Source organism: Polypterus senegalus, chromosome 2 (assembly GCF_016835505.1).
Source record: "Polypterus senegalus isolate Bchr_013 chromosome 2, ASM1683550v1, whole genome shotgun sequence".
Classification (NCBI taxonomy): Eukaryota; Metazoa; Chordata; class Cladistia; order Polypteriformes; family Polypteridae; genus Polypterus; species Polypterus senegalus.
In genome coordinates, this window is record NC_053155.1 from 31,247,711 (window position 1) to 31,269,883 (window position 22,173).

A 22,173-nucleotide genomic window follows, 5' to 3' on the forward strand; every position below is an offset into this window, starting at 1 on the left:
GTTGGGCTTTATCTTTCAGGATCACTTCTGAGTAAACGGTTTACACAATCTCTTCATTTGTAATTTTTTCATTTTCAAACATTTCTTGTACAGAAGCCCATTTCTGCCATTCCAAAAAATTTTATTGCATTATTTCAGTCACTGTACAGAGTTACAGTATAAACCCAATATAGAGTATTCTATACATTTACAGTATATTTAGTTGTCATTCAATATGTATATGTTGGTGTGAGATTTTTTTTTTTCCTACTAGTTAATTATCTGAATTCACAAGTTAACCAACAAGATTTCTGAAGTGTTCTTATATATGTATACTTGTTGAACTCTAACAATAGATACATTTGTATCTACATTATCATTTGAAATGCAAATGTAATTAATCATTATATATTTCAGTACCATTGCTTGCAATCAAACCTAGCCAATAAAGTAAGAAAAGTAAAGATGAAATACAATGAGGTAATTGCTAACTTGATAATATTGGTAGGATATACCACAATCTTCTTTTTCCATAATCTCTTTCATCATATACTGCTGAAAAGAATTAAAGGAACACTTTTTAATCAGAGTATAGCATAAAGTTAATGAAACTTTTGGATATTAATCTGGTCAGTTAAGTAGCAGAGGGGGTTGTTAATCAGTTTCAGCTGCTGTGGTGTTAATGAAATTAACAACAGATGCACTAGAGGGGCAACAATGAGATGACCCCCAAAACAGGAATGGTTTAACAGATGGAGGCCACTGACATTTTTCCCTCCTCATCTTTTCTGACTGTTTCTTCACTTGTTTTGCATTTGGCTACAGTCAGTGTCACTACTGGTAGCATGAGGCGATACCTGGACCCTACAGAGGTTGCACAGGTAGTCCAACTTCTCCAGGATGGCACATCAATACGTGTCATTGCCAGGTGGTTTGCTGTGTCTCCCTGCACAGTCTCAAGGGCATGGAGGAGATTCAAGGAGAGCTGGAGAGGGCCATAGAAGGTCCATAACCCATCAGCAGGACCAGTATCTGCTCCTTTGGGCAAGGAGGAACAGGATGAGCACTGTCAGAGCCCTACAAAATGACCTCCAGCAGGCCACTGGTGTGAATGTCTCTGACCAAACAACCAGAAAGACTTCATGAGGGTGACCCAAGGGCCCCATGTCCTCTAATGGGCCCTGAGCTCACTGCCCAGCAGCATGCAGCTCGATTGGCATTTGCCATAGAATACCAGAATTGGCAGATGCACCACTGGTGCCCTGTGCTTTTTACAGATGAGAGCAGGTTCACCCTGAGCACGTGACAGAAGTGAAAGGGTCTGGAGAAGCCATGGAGAACATTATGCTGCCTGTAACATCATTCAGCATGAGCAGTTTGGTGGTGGGTTAATGATTGTCTGGGGAGGCATATCCATGGAGGGTCACACAGACCGCTACAGGCTTGACAAAGGCACCTTAGCTGCCATTAGATATCAGGATGAAATCCTTGGACCCATTGTCAGACCCTATGCTGGTACAGTGTCTCCTGGTGCACGAAAATTCCTGGCCTCATGTGGTGAGAGTATGCAGGCAGTTCCTTGAGGATGAAGGAATTGATACCATTGACTGTCCACCACACTTTCCTGACCTAAATCCAATAGAACACCTCTGGGACATTATGTTTTGGTCCATCCAATGCCACCAGGTTGCACCTCAGACTGTCCAGGAGCTCAGTGATGCCCTGGTCCAGATCTGGGAGGAGATCCCCCACAACACCATCTGTCATCTCATTAGAAGCATGCACCGATGTTGTCAGGCATGTATACAAGAACACAGGGGCCATACAAAGTGCTGCGTACAATTTTGAGTTGCTGCAATTAAATTTTGGCAAAATGGACTAGCCTGCCACATAATTTTTTCACTCTGATTTTTGGGGCGTCTGAATTCAGGGCTCTGTAGGTTGATCATTTTCATTTCCATCAAACGATGTGGCATCCTTTTGTTCCTAACACATTACCCAGTCTATATCAGTATAGATATCCAGGAGGATTTCTTTTTCCCATTGAGATCTGATGTGTTTTCAAAGTGTTCCTTTAATTTTTTTGAGCAGTTTAGTTAACTTTATGGGTGGAGTGTTTTGACACCTTTGGTTGCCATTAGAGTTTCACTTTGAGATTTAAGTTAAGATAGATAATCCCATGGGCCCTCTACCTCCTCTGTAAGTGGCTTCAGTTTTTCAGTGAAATTTTCCATCTGCAGACTCAATAAAAGGCAATCTTTTCCATCAGATGGACTTTTTTTTATTACTGACAAGCTTTACCCTGAGGTTGGATGGTTCTTTCTGAGCTAGTGTAATTGACTTCTTGGCCCTTGGCTTACTTATTAAAGATAACACTTTTTCTGTAGAGCTTTCACAACATCAAGGCACTTCTAGACCCCTGTAAGCACTTGCAAAGACAAAGCTCTCGGACTCCTTGGGCAGTAATTACTGTACATCTTTTGTATGTACTCACTTTTGTTTATTTACATTTACATTCACGTTTGCATGTACAGTATGCTCATTACAGTGCCTAGGATGGAGCAATGACAAAGAGCCCATTTGTGACTTGGCTTAACTATAATCTTATTAAATATTCAGGTTTTGGATAAAATATATACAGTAGATCATGTACAATGTTATTGCTCTAACTTTCCTAATAAGAATCAATTAAATAGTATTTTCCAAGAGGATACACAGTAGCCAAGGAAGAATTGGACAGTCATTTTTAGTTCTTCTGCTTCAGGTGTTGTCTTGCATCTTTCTTAAGCTTCTGGGGGCAGTGAGCTGTTATCAGATTGCAGCTGAAGAAAAAGCTCCCTTACAGTAGTCAGCCCATTAATTATCTTTAGAGTACAGTAAATCAACTTAAAATCAAATTGTTTAGTCCATATTTTTCTCCAAATATTCTGTTTTACATTATGCCATTATCTGGTCTTTTTCCTGACAGGATGGTGTATCTAAGACTGTAGGTATCTGCTTAGAAAGGAATTCCTCAAAATGTCAAAAATGCTTTGACTGATTTTAATTGAATTGTATTTAATTTAATTTATGATTTAATTTAATTTGTTTTATTCAAATGAATGCCATGGCCAGAAGTAAAGTGGAAAAAATAAAGTTTGAAGCACAAAGAAGACTTGGCAAGTTGCATCACTGGGTACTTGCAGTTCTCCCTATTCAGTCGGTTTCTTTGTACTTCTCGTGTTTTGCATAAAGAGGTATCCTCAGCCTGGTCAGTGGTGCTGTTGTGCTGGTGGCGTTCAAATGCATGAGCTGAGACAGAAAAAAGGATTTAGTGCCTAAGAATGGCCCACTCACTACAATATTATTACCAACAATTATATTAATAAATTAAAAAAAAACACGTGGTTTGGCTAATATTTATTCGATATTGGAAGGTTGGTGGTTGTTTCCCGGTTGTGGACGAGGTCTTGGTGGTGAAATACATGCAGTATTGTTTAAAACTAGGGAGTCCCCTTGGAGATCAGACCACAATGTGCCACCGCTACACTTAGGTTTACAAAGTAGAAAGAGGGAAGTGTCGATACAGCATACTGTCCCACTTCAAGCCCTGGGTTCAACACAGGCTGAGGGTGATAGCATGTCTTGGTGAGTTTAAACAGTTGTGTAACTCGTTATCTTTTCGGTACAGTGCTTGTAACACTCAATTTATTCCTTGGGCCACATAAATGTGCAGCCTGTAAATATCAATGCTATGTAGTAAGTTATAGTTAAACACAATTGAGTATGTATGTTGCTTTTGATCTAAACACTCCAAAACCTTATAACGGTACACAATTACAGATCAAAGTACAATACTATACAATTTATTTTTGTGTAGCCCAAAATCAGAAACAATGAGTGCCTCAATGGGCTTCAACAGGCCCTGCCTCTTGACAGCCCCCCAGCCTTGACTCTATAAGAAGACAAGGAACAACTCACAAAAAAACCCCAGTAGGGAAAAAATGGTTGAAACCTTAGGAAAGGCAGTTCAAAGAGAGACCCCTTTCCAGTTAGGTTGGGCATGCAGTGGGTGTCAAAAAGAAGGGGGTCAATACAATACAATACAATACAATACACAAAAAGTGGTACATTAAAATCTGATTGATGATACCATTTTTACAGGATGTGCTACAGGGTGAAATTATTATTATTAATTTTATTGTAATCTTTTCATATAAATCAATCAATTTTTACAAAAAATAGGATTGAGAAAAGTCGATCACCACCCCTGAGAGAGAGAGAGAGAGAGAGAGAGAGAGAGAGAGAGAGCATGGCCAATGGGGTAAAGCTTAAGGCTTGTAAGCATACCTAAATTGATGAGTTTGATAGGCTAATAGAGATAAATGGAAAAGAAAAAGAAATGCGGAAATAATTGCTTCCTCTGTGCTTTGAGAGCTTATTCTATAATATTATTGATTAGATCCTGCCAGGTTTTGAAAAAAATCAGTACAGGTCCTCTGAGTATTTGATTTTTTTCCAATTTCAAATAGTATAATACATCGGTTTCCCACTGACTTGAAAGAGGAGAGTTAGGATTCTTCCAGTTTAGCAAAATAAGTCTGCATGCCAAGAGTGTAGTGAATGCAATCACAATTTGTTTGTCTTTCTCCACTTTACACCCATTTGGAAGAACCCCAAACACAGCTGTTAATGGGTTAGGAGGGATTGTGACACCAAGGCTGTCTGAAAGGTAAGGGCTTGATTGCAGCGTTCACAGGTTGGATCTCGCCCTAGAAACATTTTGGAGAGTTTTAAGCGAGACAGATGTGCTCGATATATAATTTTGAGCTGAATAATTGTATGCTTTGCGCATATGGAGCTCGAGTGAATTCTCTGCCTTGCTACTTTCCACTCCTTTTCTGATATATTAATTGAGAGATCTTTTTCCCAGTGTCCTCTTGGATCTTTGAAAGGGAGGGACTGTAAAATAATTTTATATATTACAGAGATGGTGTCTAAGTCCTTGAAATTGAGCAATGGACAAGGGTGCAAGATGAGGAAAATTGGGCAGGTTCTGTTTAACAAAGTTCCTAATTTGAAGATAGTGAAAGAAATTCACAAAATTCCCATTATTACCTGTTTCATTTCAAAATACAGGGCGAGTCAAAATGATGTTAACACTAATGGTACTGCTATGTATATACTAGTATACAATTTTTGTGGACAATTTATGTGCCACATATGGTACATGTGTTAAACATGATGGCGAACAGGTTGAGATATTCCTGTAAATCATCTTGCACATATGAAGTATGTTTTGAGAATAAATTGTTTCTGCCATTCAAATGTTAACATGATTTTGACTCACTCTGTGATACAGAATCTTGTAAGTTTGTGTTTTCCATTGACAATCAACAAAAGTCAGTCAATAGGAAAAGCATGAATTGATCTACAGCACAAATGTTTTACTCATGGGCAATTTATATTTGGCATATCCAGAAGTAAAGAACTTCAGTGAACTAATTACGTTAACCCCTGGTAAAGCAACAAAAACAAATACTATATATAGGATGAAATCGTACCTTGGACACATCCGATTAGCAATCTGCATTGTAACCAAGGCCCATTTTCTTAGGAAATATTTTGGGTGAGGCCAGGTTACATAACTAGTACAATAATGCTGAAGAAATCTAACCATCCAATTTTTAAACCTCACTTTTCTTCACCTCTAAGAATAATAGGGTGAAGTTGCCTGTTTTCATAACAAGGTAAGAATCGGCTGAAGGGTTGGCAGGTATACAGTGGTTTGAAAAACTATTTGCCCCCTTCCTGATTTCTTATTCTTTTGCATGTTTGTCACACAAAATGTTTCTGATCATCAAACACATTTAACCATTAGTCAAAAATAACACAAACACAAAATGAAGTTTTTAAATGATGTTTTTTATTATTTAGGGAGAGAAAAAATCCAAACCTACATGGCCCTGTGTGAAAAGTAATTGCCCCTTGTTAAAAAATAACCTAACTGTGGTGTATCACACCTGAGTTCAATTTCCGTAGCCACCCCCAGGCCTGATTACTGCCACACCTGTTTCAATCAAGAAATAACTTAAATAGGAGCTGCCTGACACACAGAAGTAGACCAAAAGCACCTCAAAAGCTAGGCATCATGCCAAGATCCAAAGAAATTCAGGAACAAATGAGAACAGAAGTAATTGAGATCTATCAGTCTGGTAAAGGTTATAAAGCCATTTCTAAAGCTTTGGGACTCCAGCGAACCACAGTGAGAGCCATTATCCACAAATGGCAAAAACATGGAACAGTGGTGAACCTTCCCAGGAGTGGCCGGCCAACCAAAATTACCCCAAGAGCGCAGAGACGACTCATCCGAGAGGTCACAAAAGACCCCAGGACAACGTCTAAAGAACTGCAGGCCTCACTTGCCTCAATCAAGGTCAGTGTTCATGACTCCACCATAAGAAAGAGACTGGGCAAAAACAATCTGCATGGCAGATTTCCAAGACGCAAACCACTGTTAAGCATAAAGAACATTAGGGCTCGTCTCAATTTTGCTAAGAAACATCTCAATGATTGCCAAGATTTTTGGGAAAATACATTGTGGACTGATGAGACAAAAGTTGAAATTTTTGGAAGGCAAATGTCCCGTTACATCTGGCGTAAAAGGAACACAGCATTTCAGAAAAAGAACATCATGCCAACAGTAAAATATGGTGGTGGTAGTGTGATGGTCTGGGGTTGTTTTGCTGCTTCAGGACCTGGAAGGCTTGCTGTTATAGATGGAACCATGAATTCTACTGTCTACCAAAAAATCCTGAAGGAGAATGTACAATACAATACAATACAGTTTATTTTTGTATAGCCCAAAATCACACAGGAAGTGCTGCAATGGGCTTTAACAGGCCCTGCCTTTTGACAGCCCCCCAGCCTTGACTCTCTGAGAAGACAAGGAAAAACTCCCAATAAAACCTTGTAGGGAAAATGGAAGAAACCTCGGAAAGGCAGTTCAAAGAGAGACCCCTTTCCAGGTAGGTTGGGCGTGCAGTGGGTGTCAAAAGTAGGGGGACAATACAATATACAGAACAGAACAATTCCTTAAGACAGCATAATAATAAAAATTTTAGAAGTACGGTTTAACAGTAGATGATATGACATAATTAGGTTTGGATATTTTAGAGTCCTGGAGACCTCATCCATCTAGCTGCCTCCCCATTTGGCCATGCCACGGCTGAAACGCTGTGCTCATGAAAGGACCCTCTTTCCCATGATTCCTGTGATCCTCCATCAGGGATGACTTTACCATAGGCAGGCAAACAACTTGGCAGGTGGGCCGTGGCACCAATTGCCACATTTGGGTACCGAGATAAGAAACAGAATAGGTGAGGGTTAGTATTCAAATATAATTATCATATTACTTATGTTATAGTGCTAATGACTAACAACAGAGATGCAGTATGTACAGTTAATCAGCAGCTCTAGTCAGGATATGCTAAACTGAAGTAGTGAGTCTTCAGCCGGGATTTAAAGGCTGAGACTGAAGGGGCATCTCTTATGGAAGCAGGAAGACCATTCCACAGTTTAGGGGCCCTGTAACTAAAAGCTCGACCTCCCACTGTTATTTTATTAATCCTTGGAATCCTAAGCAGACCGGCATCTTGAGATCTTAATGTGCGCTCAGGTTTGTAAGTCATGATAAGTTCAGACAAGTAAGCGGACCTTGGCCATTTAATGCTTTATATGTTAAAAGGAGGATTTTGAAATCTGCCCTAAACTTAACTGGGAGCCAGTGTAAAGATTTAAGAACTGGGGTTATGTGTTCATATTTTCTTGTTCTTGTAATAATTCTTGCAGCGCATTTTGGATTAACTGGAGGCTGTATAGAGAACAGTTTGAACAGCCAGTGAACACCGCATTGCAGTAGTCAATCCTACTAGAGATAAATGCATGAATTAATTTCTCACAATCCTGTTTATTTAGAAAGCCTTAATTTCCTAACATTTTTAAGATGGAAAAACATGTTTTGACTTTGTAATATGCGCTTTAAATGACATGCTAGAGTCAAAGATAACTCCTAGATTGTGGGCTGATTCAGTAAAATTAATTGGGATTCCAACTGAGTTAAATGACGACAAAATATTGCTGTGATCAGCGTCATTCCCTCCAACAATTAACATCTCTGTTTTATCTGTATTTAAAGACAAGTAGTTCTCATTCATCCATTCCTTTAATTCACTAACACAACTAATTAAAGACAACATCGGAGAAACTTCATTTGATTTAAATGAAAGGTATAACTGGGTGTCATCTGCATACGAGTGAAAATTAACATTATGTTTCCTAATGAGAGATCCCAGTGGAAGCATGTAAAGTGAAAACAGTAAAGGTCCCAGTACTGAGCCCTGCGGACACCATATTGAACTTCTGTGTATAATGATGGAGTACTGTCTGCACATTTCTGTACATACTGGAATCGATTTGATAAATAAGAACTGAACCAAGCGAGCACGGGCCTGTAAGCCCAACATCGTTTTCTAGCCTGTGCAGTAAAATAGAATGGTCAATGGTGTCAAATGCTGCACTTAAGTCCAACAACATAATTACAGTGGAATTTCCTTCATCAGAGGATATCAGAATGTCATTTACAACCCGTGTTAGTGCCGTTTCTGTACTATGACCAGTGCGAAAGCCAGACTGGAATTTCTCAAATAAATTGTAATGCGTAAGGTGTGACTGAAGCTGACTGGCGACTACTTTCTAGTATTTTAGAGAGAAATGGTAAATTTGAAATAGGCCTATAGTTATTTAGTATGTGTGGGTCTAGGTCTGACTTTTTAAGTAAAGGTTTAATGACTGACACTTTTAGTGCATCAGGTACTGTGCCATGCAGTAATGAACTATTGATAACGGTTAGAATAGGCTGCAAGAACATCCATTGCACTTTTACTAGTTTTGTTGGCACTGGATCTAGGGAACAAGTAGTGGGCTTCATTTTAGTAATTAAAGTTAAGACTTCCTGGTGAGTTACAGGATTAAAATTATTAAAGTGCTGAATGCAATGTGACAGGGTCTGCTAAGCTAGTATTTGGTTTGTACTGTGATGCTGAGATCTGGGATCTTATATTTTTAATTTTCTCATTGAAGAAGTTCATAAAGTCTGTACTGCTAATATCTGTTGGTATTTTGCACTGTTGATCTGAATTCCCATTTGTTAATTTAGCCACTGCTCTAAAAAGTACCCTAGGATTTTTATTATTGCTATCTATTAATGTAGAATAGTATTATGAGCGAGCTTTAAAGAGGGCTTTTTATATTTATTACACTCTCTGTCCATGCAATTTGAAAGACATGTAGCTTTGTTGTTCTCCATCTGCTCCAGTTTTCGACACTCTAATTTAAGAGCTCGAGTATTTTCATTAAACCAGGGAGAGTTTCTATGTGCTTTGATCACTTTTGTTTTAGGGGAGCCACTGTGTCCAGAGCATCTCTCAAGGTCACATTATAATGTGATATTAGCTGATCTAAATTGTTTTCCACGTTTACATTTGATGTTAACTGATCTAAATGGTTTTCCACAATTACACTCGACTTACTCAAGGTATCTATAAATTTTGAAGCAGAATTACAATCTAGATGTCGCACTGTCTTTGTTTTAATCTGCGAGTGCTGGCATGGGCAGAACTAAATCAAACGTAATTAAGAAGTGATCGGAAATAACTACATTTAATGGAGTAATATTTAAATTTTGAATTTCAACTTTGTAAGTTATAATTAAATCTAATGTATGGTTATGATTATGAGTTGGACCTTTGACAATCTGACAAAATCCTACTGAATTTAACAAATAAGTAAAACATTTGCTAAAAGTGTCAGTTTCCACATCAATGTGTACATTAAAATCCCCATCAGAACTACGTGATCATAATTTATAGCCAAATCAGACAGAAGGTTGCTAAATTCAGTCATGAACAATGAATATGGCCCTGGTGGTCTGTAGACTAGCACTATAATTGTGTTGGAATCTGTTTTAATATTTAAAATGAATGCCTCAAAGGATGTAAAGTTGCCTAAATTTTTAGGAGTGATTTGCAATTTGTTACAATGAATTATTCCAAGGCCTTCTCCTCGACCAGAATCTGTAGACTTATGAAGGAACGAGTATCCATCTGGTGACGCCTCAGCTAGGGAACAGTGTCACATTTACTAAGCCAGGTTTCAGTAAGAAGACACAGATCAGATTTTGTACTTAATATTATATCATTTACCAAAACAGCTTTAGTGCCAAGAGAGCGAATGTTCAATAAACAGCATTTAAAACTGCATGGTTCTTTCTGAACTGCTGATATATTTTTTGTTTTAATTTGAATTAAATTTCTATTACAGATGCCCCTGGTGGAGTGTCTGGTTTTATCCCTTGGTCTAATTATACACCTTATTTTTGGTTATCAATTAATTTATGGTTTGTATCAAGACTAAATTTACTGGATGCCCCACAACAGGGATTATGGGTAACAGCTTCAGGAAAATAACAGGTGGGATAAAGAACAGCCTGTGATTTAAGATCACATGACTGCGGCCTGGATGGTGCTCTAATCAGTCAACCAGGCAGTTTTGCTGCCATATTTTGGGATAATACATAAGATCCCCTCCAGTTAGGATGAAGACTATCTCTTCTGAAAAATCCAGGCCTTTCCCAAAAATCATCCCAATTGTTCACAAATGCTATGCTTTTATTTGCACACCAGCCAGCCATCTGTTCGTCAACTCAAGCTGAAGCGATCTTGGGTGCTGCAACAGGACAATGACCCAAAACACACCAGCAAATCCACCTCTGAATGGCTGAAGAAAAACAAAATGAAGACTTTGGAGTGGCCTATTCAAAGTCCTGACCTGAATCCAATTGAGATGCTATGGCATGACCTTAAAAAGGCGGTTCATGCTAGAAAACCCTCAAATAAAGCTGAATTACAACAATTCTGCAAAGATGAGTGGGCCAAAATTCCTCCAGAGCGCTGTAAAAGACTCATTGCAAGTTATCACAAACACTTGATTGCAGTTATTGCTGCTAAGGGTGGCCCAACCAGTTATTAGGTTCAGGGGGCAATTACTTTTTCACACAGGGCCATGTAGGTTTGGATTTTTTTCTCCTAAATAATAAAACCATCATTTAAAAACTGCATTTTGTGTTTACTTGTGTTATATTTGACTAATGGTTAAATGTGTTTGATGATCAGAAACATTTTGTGTGACAAACATGCAAAAGAATAAGAAATAAGGAAGGGGGCAAATAGTTTTTCACACCACTGTATATCTTGTATGTAAAACTGAAGATGTTGTTGTGCATAGTAAAGGTTGTCTCCAAATTGTCAAACGAGAACACACTGCTGAATCCTGGGTGTACATTTTTAATTTGCATAGATGGTGTACTGTATATCTGCATTTTGGCTAGTTGTGACGAGCAGACTCCGCAGATTTCGCTTCATAGAAAGGTTAGTGAACTTCCCGCACTCTGCAAAATACATTGAAATCAATGGAGTAGTAGGGCCTGAACTAGTTTTGAGTGGATTATAATGGTGTAGTAAAGGTTTGTAATTTACCCTTTTGACCAGAGAAGCATCTGCCAACTATCCTGGACCAAATATTTTGACCAACAAAAGTGATTTGAGCTGTGAAGTAGCAGTGCTAACCACTCTACCTGAGGCAAAAAAAAAAGATGCAGATGGAGAGATCACCACAAACAAAATATAACAAATGACATAAACTAGCAATAAGTAAAAAAAAATATATATATACAGTGGTACCTCGGTATACGTCCTTAATCCGTTCCAGATCCTTGGACTACGAAACAGGATGTACACCAAATGAATTTTTCCAATAAGAAATAAAGGGAAAATGATTAATCTGTTCCCATGAAAAATAATATTATTGGCATATTATACATTAATGGGGTTGTATAAAATAATTTAAACACTGCTTAATACTAAAATACATAAATGCAAAAGTAATTAGATGAAATAAATGAAATTGTAACCTCACTTTACCTTTTAATAACGTCTTTGTTTTTGACAATCGTAGATACCATCGTTCTCGGCATACGGTATGCAGCAGCCAAGTCCCGGATAAGCATGCCACCTTCATACTTTTCAACAACCAATTCAAATTTACGCAAATAAACACAAAATCACGTGAAAATTCACAGATAGGTATAGTATGGGTTGTTCACTGAATGCTAGCAACTGTCGTACTGACGCTCGTGGTCAGTCGTGGCTTTGTCTCGAAAGTGTTAAACAAGGGTAGCGTGCGGTGTTCTAGCATGCGAGTCGTATACCAAGCAAAATGTTTTGCTTCCAAACAGGACATATACCAAGTTGGACTTATTCCAAAGTGGACGTATACCGAGGTACCACTGTGTATGTATATATGTGTGTATCTCTCTCTCTCTCTCTCTCTCTCACTCTCACACATGGGTTAGGCCCATTCCATTGTTGAAAGTACTGACTCTGGACGCAGTTGGAATATCTGTTTTTTTTTTTTGTTTCTGATCTCTCTAAACGAATGCTGCTTTGTACTTTTTTCTTCAGTATAGAAGATAAAAATACCTTGTAAACAGTAATACATGGTGGTTTGTTGTTATTTCATAGGGGCATAGGCTTGTTTTGGATTGTTAATGCAGCACATGGCATATTATGTATACATGAGCTAAGCAGATTGGGCAACAAATCTTGCAGTATGCATGAGCATTGCTGATACAGCTTTTTGATGTTACACTGACCTCACAAAGCAGCATGGGCTGCTTGGAAAAAAAATGTTTAGGCTGGCCGATTAGCAGACTTCCCAGAAAATATTTGGTGAGCGAGGTCACTGGCAAATACAGCATATTTGCTATGAAGAACACTTTGACGTACTTCATTGATCAACACTATTGGGTAGAGGGACTAGCAAGTGTAAAATTAATGTGGGTTTGGGCCTTAATGTGATCAGCAGTGGACTACCACCATGCCAAAGGTTGGTTCATGACTTGTGTCAGTGCTCTTACAATAGAATCTACATCTCCGCAACCTTTAATTTGAATAAAATAACAAATTAAACTTTTTGTCCAAAATAATCTTTCCAGAATATCCATATTGAAAGATAAACACTAACGAGAGCACAGCGACCCAGATGCCGGTCTCCCTTTGCTACTGTAACCTTTCTGAAGCAAGCAGCCAAAATTATAAAACCCAGTAACTTCATTTATATATTACTAATACTTTAGAGTTCCTTCCTACTTCTATGTATTAACAACGATATTGTTGATAATAAACTATGGAAGATTACCTGTTGTACGAATGCATACTGGAAATGTCACTAACTACTCTCAAATGTCAAAATATACACATTATCCTTCATTTCTTTCTCACTATCATGGGGCACACACACACTGAGCACTGAGTGGGATGCCTGCTAATTGGCAAATTATGAAAAAAAAAATTGCCCCTGGGGATGAGTAATGGAGCGTGATTGGCCTGTCCAGGATTGACTCTCACCTCGTGCCCATTGATGCTGGGTTGATGGTAGCAAAGAAAATTATTCCTATTGTTCCCAAAAAATGTGACAAGACAACAAAGCAGGGAAACTACTTGTATTGTAAACCCTTTGAGTCCTACTTACCTGCAAAAGGAGGAAGTACTCATTGGAAAGCAGAAATTAACCCTTCTTGGTTAAAAAAAAAAAATTACACCACAAAGCAGTGCTGTTGATGTGAAAGAGTATAATTACAAAGATGGCTATTCAGCTCGTAAAAGACAAGAAAAAGTTGACAGCATATCTGTGTCTCTGTTTGCTGTTACTTAAGGCCATGCCACATTACCTGACCTTTCCTGCATTTTTTTTATTTTATTTTATTATTTCAACGCCTATATTTACATAAACTTAGCGAGTTGGGAACAGTGGAAGCATGCTCCATTGACCACCAGTTTTTTGTCTGGCATACTCACACTGGTCACCCAGCCTTTGATAGGTCTGATAAAGTCAAACAGGTTTGATTTTTTTTTTTTGCCTTAAATTATAGGAGTGGGCTTGTGTTTGTGTGAGAGCTGAAAACCAATTTGCATTCACTCAGAAATGCAACGTGCATAACGCAGTTACAAGGAATAAGAGACACTGTTTTTTTGGATCTGATAAACATAAGAGAAATTGGTCTTTCTTGTGTCGTGTGATTTATATACCATAGCGCAACTAAAAAAGTAAAAAGAAAGGGTGGAGTTTGTAGCTGAATTTTTAATACCTGTAAAGCCTTACCATGGGTCCCAGCACAGTCAGGTAGCACGTTTTTGGTTGTCATAAAAAGGGGCAAGCGTGCAATACTTTGTTGTGTAATCTGACATCCTTCAGTGACAAAATCGGCAAGTGCAGTCATCAAGGTTGGCATTCCCTCCCAAACAAAAGTTGTGTAATGTGCTGAAGGATCATTAATTGGCATGCTCAGGCTATAAGCAGTCAGACACAGGTGCCTATCTTTGCTAGTGAGTTCAAGACTGCAGTGGTGATTGTAGTATAGGGCAGACTGGACAACAAAAATGCAGTCAGAAAAAAACTTAAACTTGACCCTCTGTGAAGCCTGACACATCCTTTAATGTACACAGAAAACTCTTTTGTACTTTAAAGGTTAATGTACAGTTTGGATGAGTGTTTTTGCTACTCCTTGAAAATGCCCATATTTATTATTTGCAGCATAGAAAAGAGTGTGACAGTCAGCATTAACATTTTATCTGTACTGGTAAAGTGCCTTAGGTTGATATTTACTAAATTAATATTTAAAGCTGCTGCCCTATAGTTCAAGAGGATTCTGTTGAGGCGGTTTTAGCATTTGGAGATGATTCATCCAGGATATCTTCATTTGAAGATGGGAAGTTAATGGCCCTCTATGAGAATGTTTCCACTGGGGGAAATTGCAGTAGTGCTTAAGTACATGGTAATGTCCATTAGCTAAGTCAGTCGTGCTGAACTTCATTTACTGAGTTTTTGTATGAGAGCCAGTTAAAGCACTAAATTAATTGCACAAGGATTACATACAAAAAAAAGGGTAGTTATCTTCTTCATTTGTTAAAGTATGTATTTATTACTCTGTCTTTGTTCAAAATCGTGAAGTGTGCATATCTACTATTTATGTTCTTTTGTTTAAATTTTGTAGAATGTTGGTCAGAAATGAAAGTGGTGGCACCAGCGATCAAACCTCCTACATGTGGCCTTAGCTACAGTGAACTAAAACATTACAACAAAACATTAAGTGATCTCTTCAGGATCGTCCGGCATAATTCTGATCGGTAAGTCTTTATTTAAGTAAGCTTAGAAATATGGTGATCCCTGTAGCCAGTCACTGCTGTTTTCCTTTCATTTGTGCACGGCCCTTGTCTTTGCCCCTTTTCACTCCAACATTTTAAGAGGAAACTGGTTGCACCTGTTCTCCATCGGGATCAAAGATAAATTATATAAGAGAATTTACGCTAGATTTACTGACTGTGGAGAATGTCAGAATGTCTGTTTCGAGAAACCAGTATTGAACCCTTTACTACTCCATCTTTTATTTGCACTTCAGGTGCAGGTGGCTGCTGTGTAAGAATTTTAAAGTTCTTAAAAAGAAAGTGAATTAAATTTAAAAAGAATGTAGAAACCTAATAGAAATGTGCACTGAAAACGTTAACTTTCTGAATGAATATAAAAAAAGTAGACACTTTTTTTTTTTTATTCTAAGACTATGGCAAACAAGCTGTCCAGTTAAATAAGAAATGTATTTGTTTAAAAAAAAAAAATAAAAAGAATTTGTTTTAAATTTAAAAAAAGAGAATAAAACTGGTGGAGAGAAATCTGCATACCTGACACCTTAGCTGAATAAAGTAATCATCTGGTAGATTTATTGTAAAGTAATCCTAAAGATAAATGAAGTCTGATAATATCGATGAGTGGGAGTCCAATAAAGTCATATTTTATTTCATTTTGTAAAGATGATTCCACCAGAAAATTTTTATTTGAAATTACCAAATAAATACTGTATTTCAGAAAAGTATATGCTAGATCAAAATTCCTTAGAAGTAATCATCATGACATTTAATGGGGTTGACTTACTTTTTCACATGACTGTACTTCCATAAGGCCAACATTAGCCTTTCCTGCTAAAGATTACACAAACAAGAACATATTAACTGATTTATTTTTTGAGCAATTTATATCTAGGATAAAACATACATCTCTGTAATGACAAAAATATGTTAAAATGTCTCAAATTTGACCTTGCTTCAAATAAGAATGCATTGTCATCTCATATTGCAGACGTTATCTGGATACGTGAGTGATATTTCCGAACCATGCAATAATTGTAGCATGACTACCCTCCCTTCAACTTTTTGCGTTCTGGATGATAGTTCATAGTTTCTTGTTTTCTATAAGTATCTGAATATCAGTATTTAAATATTAAAACAGAGTGTAAGAAACTCAAAATATGAATGTATATCATGTATAACAGCCATCCAAAATACTTAATGGTGTTGTAGACATTCTGTACTTTTTATAAAGTTGTTTTCTTTTTTTATAGTGTCTTATACTGCAGTGTACTCCATAAAATACACTTTGGCAGTCCACTTAATAATTCAGGCTCTGTAGAAATATATTTTTGCTTCTCTGAACATTTTTTTAAATAATATCATTTTGTACTATTTTAGACTGGAAAAGATTAATAATTGCATTCATACTTCAGTTCATACACCAAACGATGAACTTAGTGAAGCAGAGACCAGTCCTGAAGTAGAGCAAGATATGAGCACTCAGCTGGGTACAGAAACAGGTTTGTAGATAACCTTTCATTTGGTCTTTCTGTATTTTTTCATAATTTGTTTTTCAATGATAAAAATTAAATCCCATTCAATGGCATTTTATATAAGTATTTCCATTATTCAAGTGTACAATATTGTGTCTCTTCTGTACAAGTATATTCATCAAGTAGTTACCCAAGTATCATTTATTGACTTTCATTAATATCAGAATTCAATGTAGGGCTTGAATTTTAATATGTGATAAACCTCTGGATTCCCCCTTTGTAACAACTAGAGATGCACGATATATTGGAAACTGTATTGTCATTGGCCGATGTTCATTAAAAATGACAACATCGAAATCGGTCAGATGTGTACATTTAAACCAATACTACCAACTGATATAATTTGGGCTTATCAACATTGTCAGTTCACTAAATAATTAAATGCTGGTTTCATTATTTGGTGAGGCAGACATTAAGCTGCAGAAAAACATGCATGTAAGCACAGCCCCTTGCGCTCAGAAGAAAAAAAAAAAAAAAAAAGGGGTTTCCTAGTTTTTCTGCCAGGAGCACTATGCACGTTGTTTACTCATTGCGCAGATATCTTTAGTAAAGCAACGTGTCAGCCATGTGGTCATATTTTTTTCTGTGAAAAATGAAGACCACATAGTTGCTAACTGCTTAGCCTGCAAAGATGAGATAATGCAAGGAGACTTTAATATTAAATCTTTCAATATCACAAATTTTAATTACCCATCTGAAGAACCACTGTAACGAATTATACACGGAATTTTAGCAACTAATGGTACCAAAACGAACGTTAAATCAGACGCTAGCGGTAGCCTCATACAGCAAACCCTTTGGAACATGAAGACATTTCCTCAAGACAGCACCAGAGCTAAAGGCATAACTACAAACCAACCTACTGACCAACTTTGTTTTTCCCCAGATGAGGACAGGTGATTTTGCCAGCTACTACATCATTTAGAACCTTGGTACATTCTTCCAAGCCGGGAATACTTTGCAACTGTTTCACTGCCTGCATTACAGTATATAATGGGATTGCTACACATATCCACAAGCTTTTAAGAAGCAATCTCACCAGCATTATCTTCACTACAGATATGTGGAGCTCAGTAGTCCGCCCCATGAGTATGTTGAGTCTAATGGCACACTGCAGCTTTCATTGCACAAGCTTTCGATTCCATGTTAACCAAGTGGAACATTTCAAAAAGTAATGTGCACGTGACAACGCTCGTGATATGGCAAATTCTATGAAAGAAAGTGGCATTAAATTTTATGCTTCATGGCTCACACTTTGTAGCTTGCTGTAAATGAAGGCTTATTGAGCCAGAGAAGCATCTCCGACTGTTTTGCCATTGGGAGGTGAATAGTTGCTCATTTTAAGCATGTGGCTGAGAAAAACACAAACGGACCTTGGTACCCCGGCAAGAATGCTTCAGCAGGACGTGCCGAAATAAGCACGCATTCATTTTTAATTATGGATGTGATTCCATCTGTTGAAGCGCTTAAAAGTCTGCTTGCTTAGCAAGTGTGACATGACAGATTCTGGAATTCGGACGGCAAAAAAATCGCATTTTTGTATATTGTCACAAAATGCTTCAATGGTGCATTCTCCAAGCCTATACTATCTATCTACTGTCCTTGATACACGGGTACAAAATCAATTTTGTGACCGAGATACCAAAAAAACAAGCGCAAGAAGCACTTGAGAAACAACTGGTCGAGAAGTCGGCTGGTGAAGGAGATGCAAAGAGCAACAGTGAACCACAAAAGAAAAAGATTTGCACTCGGACAGATGTTGCTGCCTAATTGCTGGAGATGCATGAAGAAATTCTTGAAGAAAATTCGTATGCGGCTGCAAAACCACATTCAACTGCCGCTGAATTAAAATAAAGCTGACACACAAATGCTGGTGAATCTACCTTCTTTGTATCTCACCATCACTTTATTTATTTTTTTTTAATTAGTTTTATTGAGTGTTCCTGCTCACGCAGAATTAGTATGCACCATAAAACAAAGTGACGGTGAGATATGAAGAAGGCAGGTTCACCAGCGTTTGTGTGTCAGCTTTTATCTCTCTAGATCAGAGAATGTCCAGTTCCATTGCCTCAGATCTACAGTTATTCCCAATTTCAAATAAAAACTAACCGCATCTGATCACTAGGGCGGTAGTATGTATCATGATTATCTTTATATCGAGAGAATAAAAGTGAAACAAAAAAAAGGTAACTTTTACAAGTACAGTAATATACAGTGGGTACGGAAAGTATTCAGACCCCCTTCAAATTTTCACTCTTTGTTATATTGCAGCCATTTGCTAAAATCATTTTAAATTAATTTTTTCGCTCATTAATGTACACACAGCACCCAATATTGACAGACAAAAAAAAGAATTTTTGAAGTTGTTGCAGATTTATTAAAAAAGAAAAACTGAAATATCACATGGTCCTAAGTATTCAGACCCTTTGCTGTGACACTCATATATTTAACTCGGGTGCTTTCCATTTCTTCTGATCATCCTTGAGATGACCTTCATTTGAGTCCAGCTGTGTTTGATTATACTGATTGGACTTGATTAGGAAAGCCACGCACCTGTCTATATAAGACCTTACAGCTCACAATGCATGTCAAAGCAAATGGGAATCATGAGGTCAAAGGAACTGCCTGAAGAGCTCAGAGACAGACTTGTGGCAAGGCACAGATCTGGCCAAGGTTACAAAAAAAATTCTGCTGCACTTAAGGTTCCCAAGAGCACAGTGGCCCCCATAATCCTTAAAATGGAAGACGTTTGTGACGACCAGAACCCTTCCTAGAGCTGGCCGTCCGGCCAAGCTGAGCTACCGGGGGAGAAGAGCCTTGGTGAGAGAGGTAAAGAAGAACCCAAAGATCACTTTGGCTGAGTTCCAGAGATGCAGTCAGGAGATGGGAGAAAGTTGTAGAAAGTCATCCATCACTGCAGCCCTCCACCAGTCAGGGCTTTATGGCAGAGTGGCCTGTCGGACGCCTCTCCTCAGTGCAAGACACATGACAGCCCGCATGGAGTTTGCTAAAAGACACCTGAAGGACTCTGAGATGGTGAGAAATAAGATTCTCTGGTCTGATGAGACCAAGATGGAACTTTATGGCCTTAATTCTAAGCGGTATGTGTGGAGACAACCAGGCACTGCTCATCACTTGTCCAATACAGTCCCCACAGTGAAGCATGGCGGTGGCAGCATCATGCTGTGGGCGTGTTTTTCAGCTGCAGGGACAGGATGACTGGTTGCAATCGAGGGAAAGATGAATGTGGCCAAGTACAGGGATATCCTGGACAAAAACCTTCTCCAGAGTGCTAAGGACCCCGGACTGGGCCGAAGGTTTACCTTCCAACAAGACAATGACCCTAAGCACACAGCTAAAATAACGAAGGAGTGGCTTCACAACAACTCTGTGACTGTTTTTGAATGGCCCAGCCAGAGCCCTGACTTAAACCCAATTGAGCATCTCTGGAGAGACCTAAAAATGGCTGTCCACCAACGTTTACCATCCAACCTGACAGAACTGGAGAGGATCTGCAAGGAGGAATGGCAGAGGATCCCCAAATCCAGGTGTGAAAAACTTGTTGCATCTTTCCCAAGAAGACTCATGGCTGTATTAGCTCAAAAGGGTGCTTCTACTAAATACTGAGCAAAGGGTCTGAATACTTAGGACCATGTGATATTTCAGTTTTTCTTTTTTAATAAATCTGCAACAATTTCAAAAATGATTTTTTTTTGTCTGTCAATATGGGGTGCTGTGTGTACATTAATGAGGGAAAAAATTAATTAAAATGATTTTAGCAAATGGCTGCAATATAACGGAGTAAAAAATTGAAGGGGTCTGAATACTTTCCGTACCCACTGTAAATGTACATGGTCTGTTACAGACGCAAACCAAATGTATGTGTGTACTGTATAATATTAACAATAAGAGCAGCTCACTACTGAAAACCGTAAATCTAGGAGGCAGTTGGGATCGAACCGGGGACTCTTGATTACAAGGCGGCAAATCTTACTGCTACACCATAGAAGCTGTTGTATCGTCCTTGAACCTTTTATGAAAGTGTTTATTTGATTTCAGGCTTCACACATTCTATAGTTTATGCCTATATATGCCTATATTATATAACATTTATTACTAAAATATGAAAAAGTTTCAGTTTTAACAATGTGTTTACACAGATTACTGTAGAAACGGAACACACATGAAATGCATGTGTTCCAAATAACAATCTATTATTTCCACTTTAAAACTCCAGCAGTTTACTCCCAGATAATCAAACAAGGCATGAGCTGGGAGATCTTTAACGCTCTGCGCCCATGGGGGGGATGGAATAGCAGGCTGCTTGTCTTAATCGGTACATTTGCAGGACAAAAGACGTTGACGGAAAGGTGCGAATGGATTTAAGGTGGGCTGGATTTATGAGTTTTCTCGTAGGCTCTGGTAATTCTAGTTGTAAAAAGGAGGTACAGGTTTGCCTGCATATTAGAATGCAGCTTCAAGTTTTGTACCTTGTGAAAGATGCGTCTCCTGTGTCTAAACTGTAAAAGATTTTAAGTCAAGATCTACTCCAGTTTTAATGTAAGCATTACTTTAAAACAATTCACCTTAAAATATAGAGCAGTCTCTCAGTATTTCAAGGCACACCTGTGTTAGAAAGTGTTTCATTGTGGAACAGCTTGTGCTGCATCTCTTAAGTCCATCCGTAAACGTTTTGTAAACTTGTTTTTTTTTTCTTCAGTTGAATAACTATCTCAGCCAGCCCCCTATCTCCAGAAATAACTGCACCCTCCATTATTGGAAAAGCAATGCAGCCCGTTTCCAAACCTTGGAAAGGCAGTGATCAAGTATCTATCGGCACCTTGTGCCAATGTAGAAATTAAACGCCTTTTTCAGCTGTGTCAAATATAGTGAATAAAAAGAAAAACAGACATGCTGGTGTAAAGGCAGAAATGCTTCTTTTTGTTAAGAAAAACCTACCGTTTGTGCTTTTAAAGAAGCCAACCTAAGACCAGTGTTACTGGCCTCATTGTACCTTTAATTTTAGTTAAAAGTAATATACTGTATATGTCTGATTATGGCACAAAGTATATGCATTCACTTTTTTGTTAATATACCCAATGCCATGTTCTGTAATGGCATGGTGTCTTGATGTGCTTAAGTTACCCAGGATGTGTAAGTTAAGCAGATTTTTGTACATGACCTGGAGTATTTTTTCTATAGAGATAAGCCATATCTTGCTCTTTATCCCACACAGAAAGTACTGGTTGCCTATGTCTTTGGCAAAGAAGAGTGTAAAAGTCAGCAAGTTAATTAAAATAAGTTAATCTCTGTTTCACATGCTACTGTTGTTTCTTTGATAATGCATAATACATTTTCAGAATAAC

The 22,173-nt window shown here is 38.0% G+C and overlaps 1 protein-coding gene across 5 annotated transcripts in view; it reads left to right on the forward strand.

Annotated features, from left to right (window-relative positions):
- Positions 1-22,173, forward strand: part of LOC120522841 (coiled-coil domain-containing protein 138-like) — a 106,764-nt gene that overhangs the window by 11,953 nt on the left and 72,638 nt on the right. For all 5 annotated transcript variants that reach the window (XM_039743539.1, XM_039743537.1, XM_039743538.1 and 2 more), the window contains exons 3-4: positions 15,128-15,260; positions 16,653-16,774. In XM_039743539.1, the coding sequence (XP_039599473.1) occupies positions 15,142-15,260; positions 16,653-16,774 (241 nt within the window). In that variant the 5' untranslated portion in view covers positions 15,128-15,141. The remainder of the gene's footprint in view (positions 1-15,127; positions 15,261-16,652; positions 16,775-22,173) is intronic.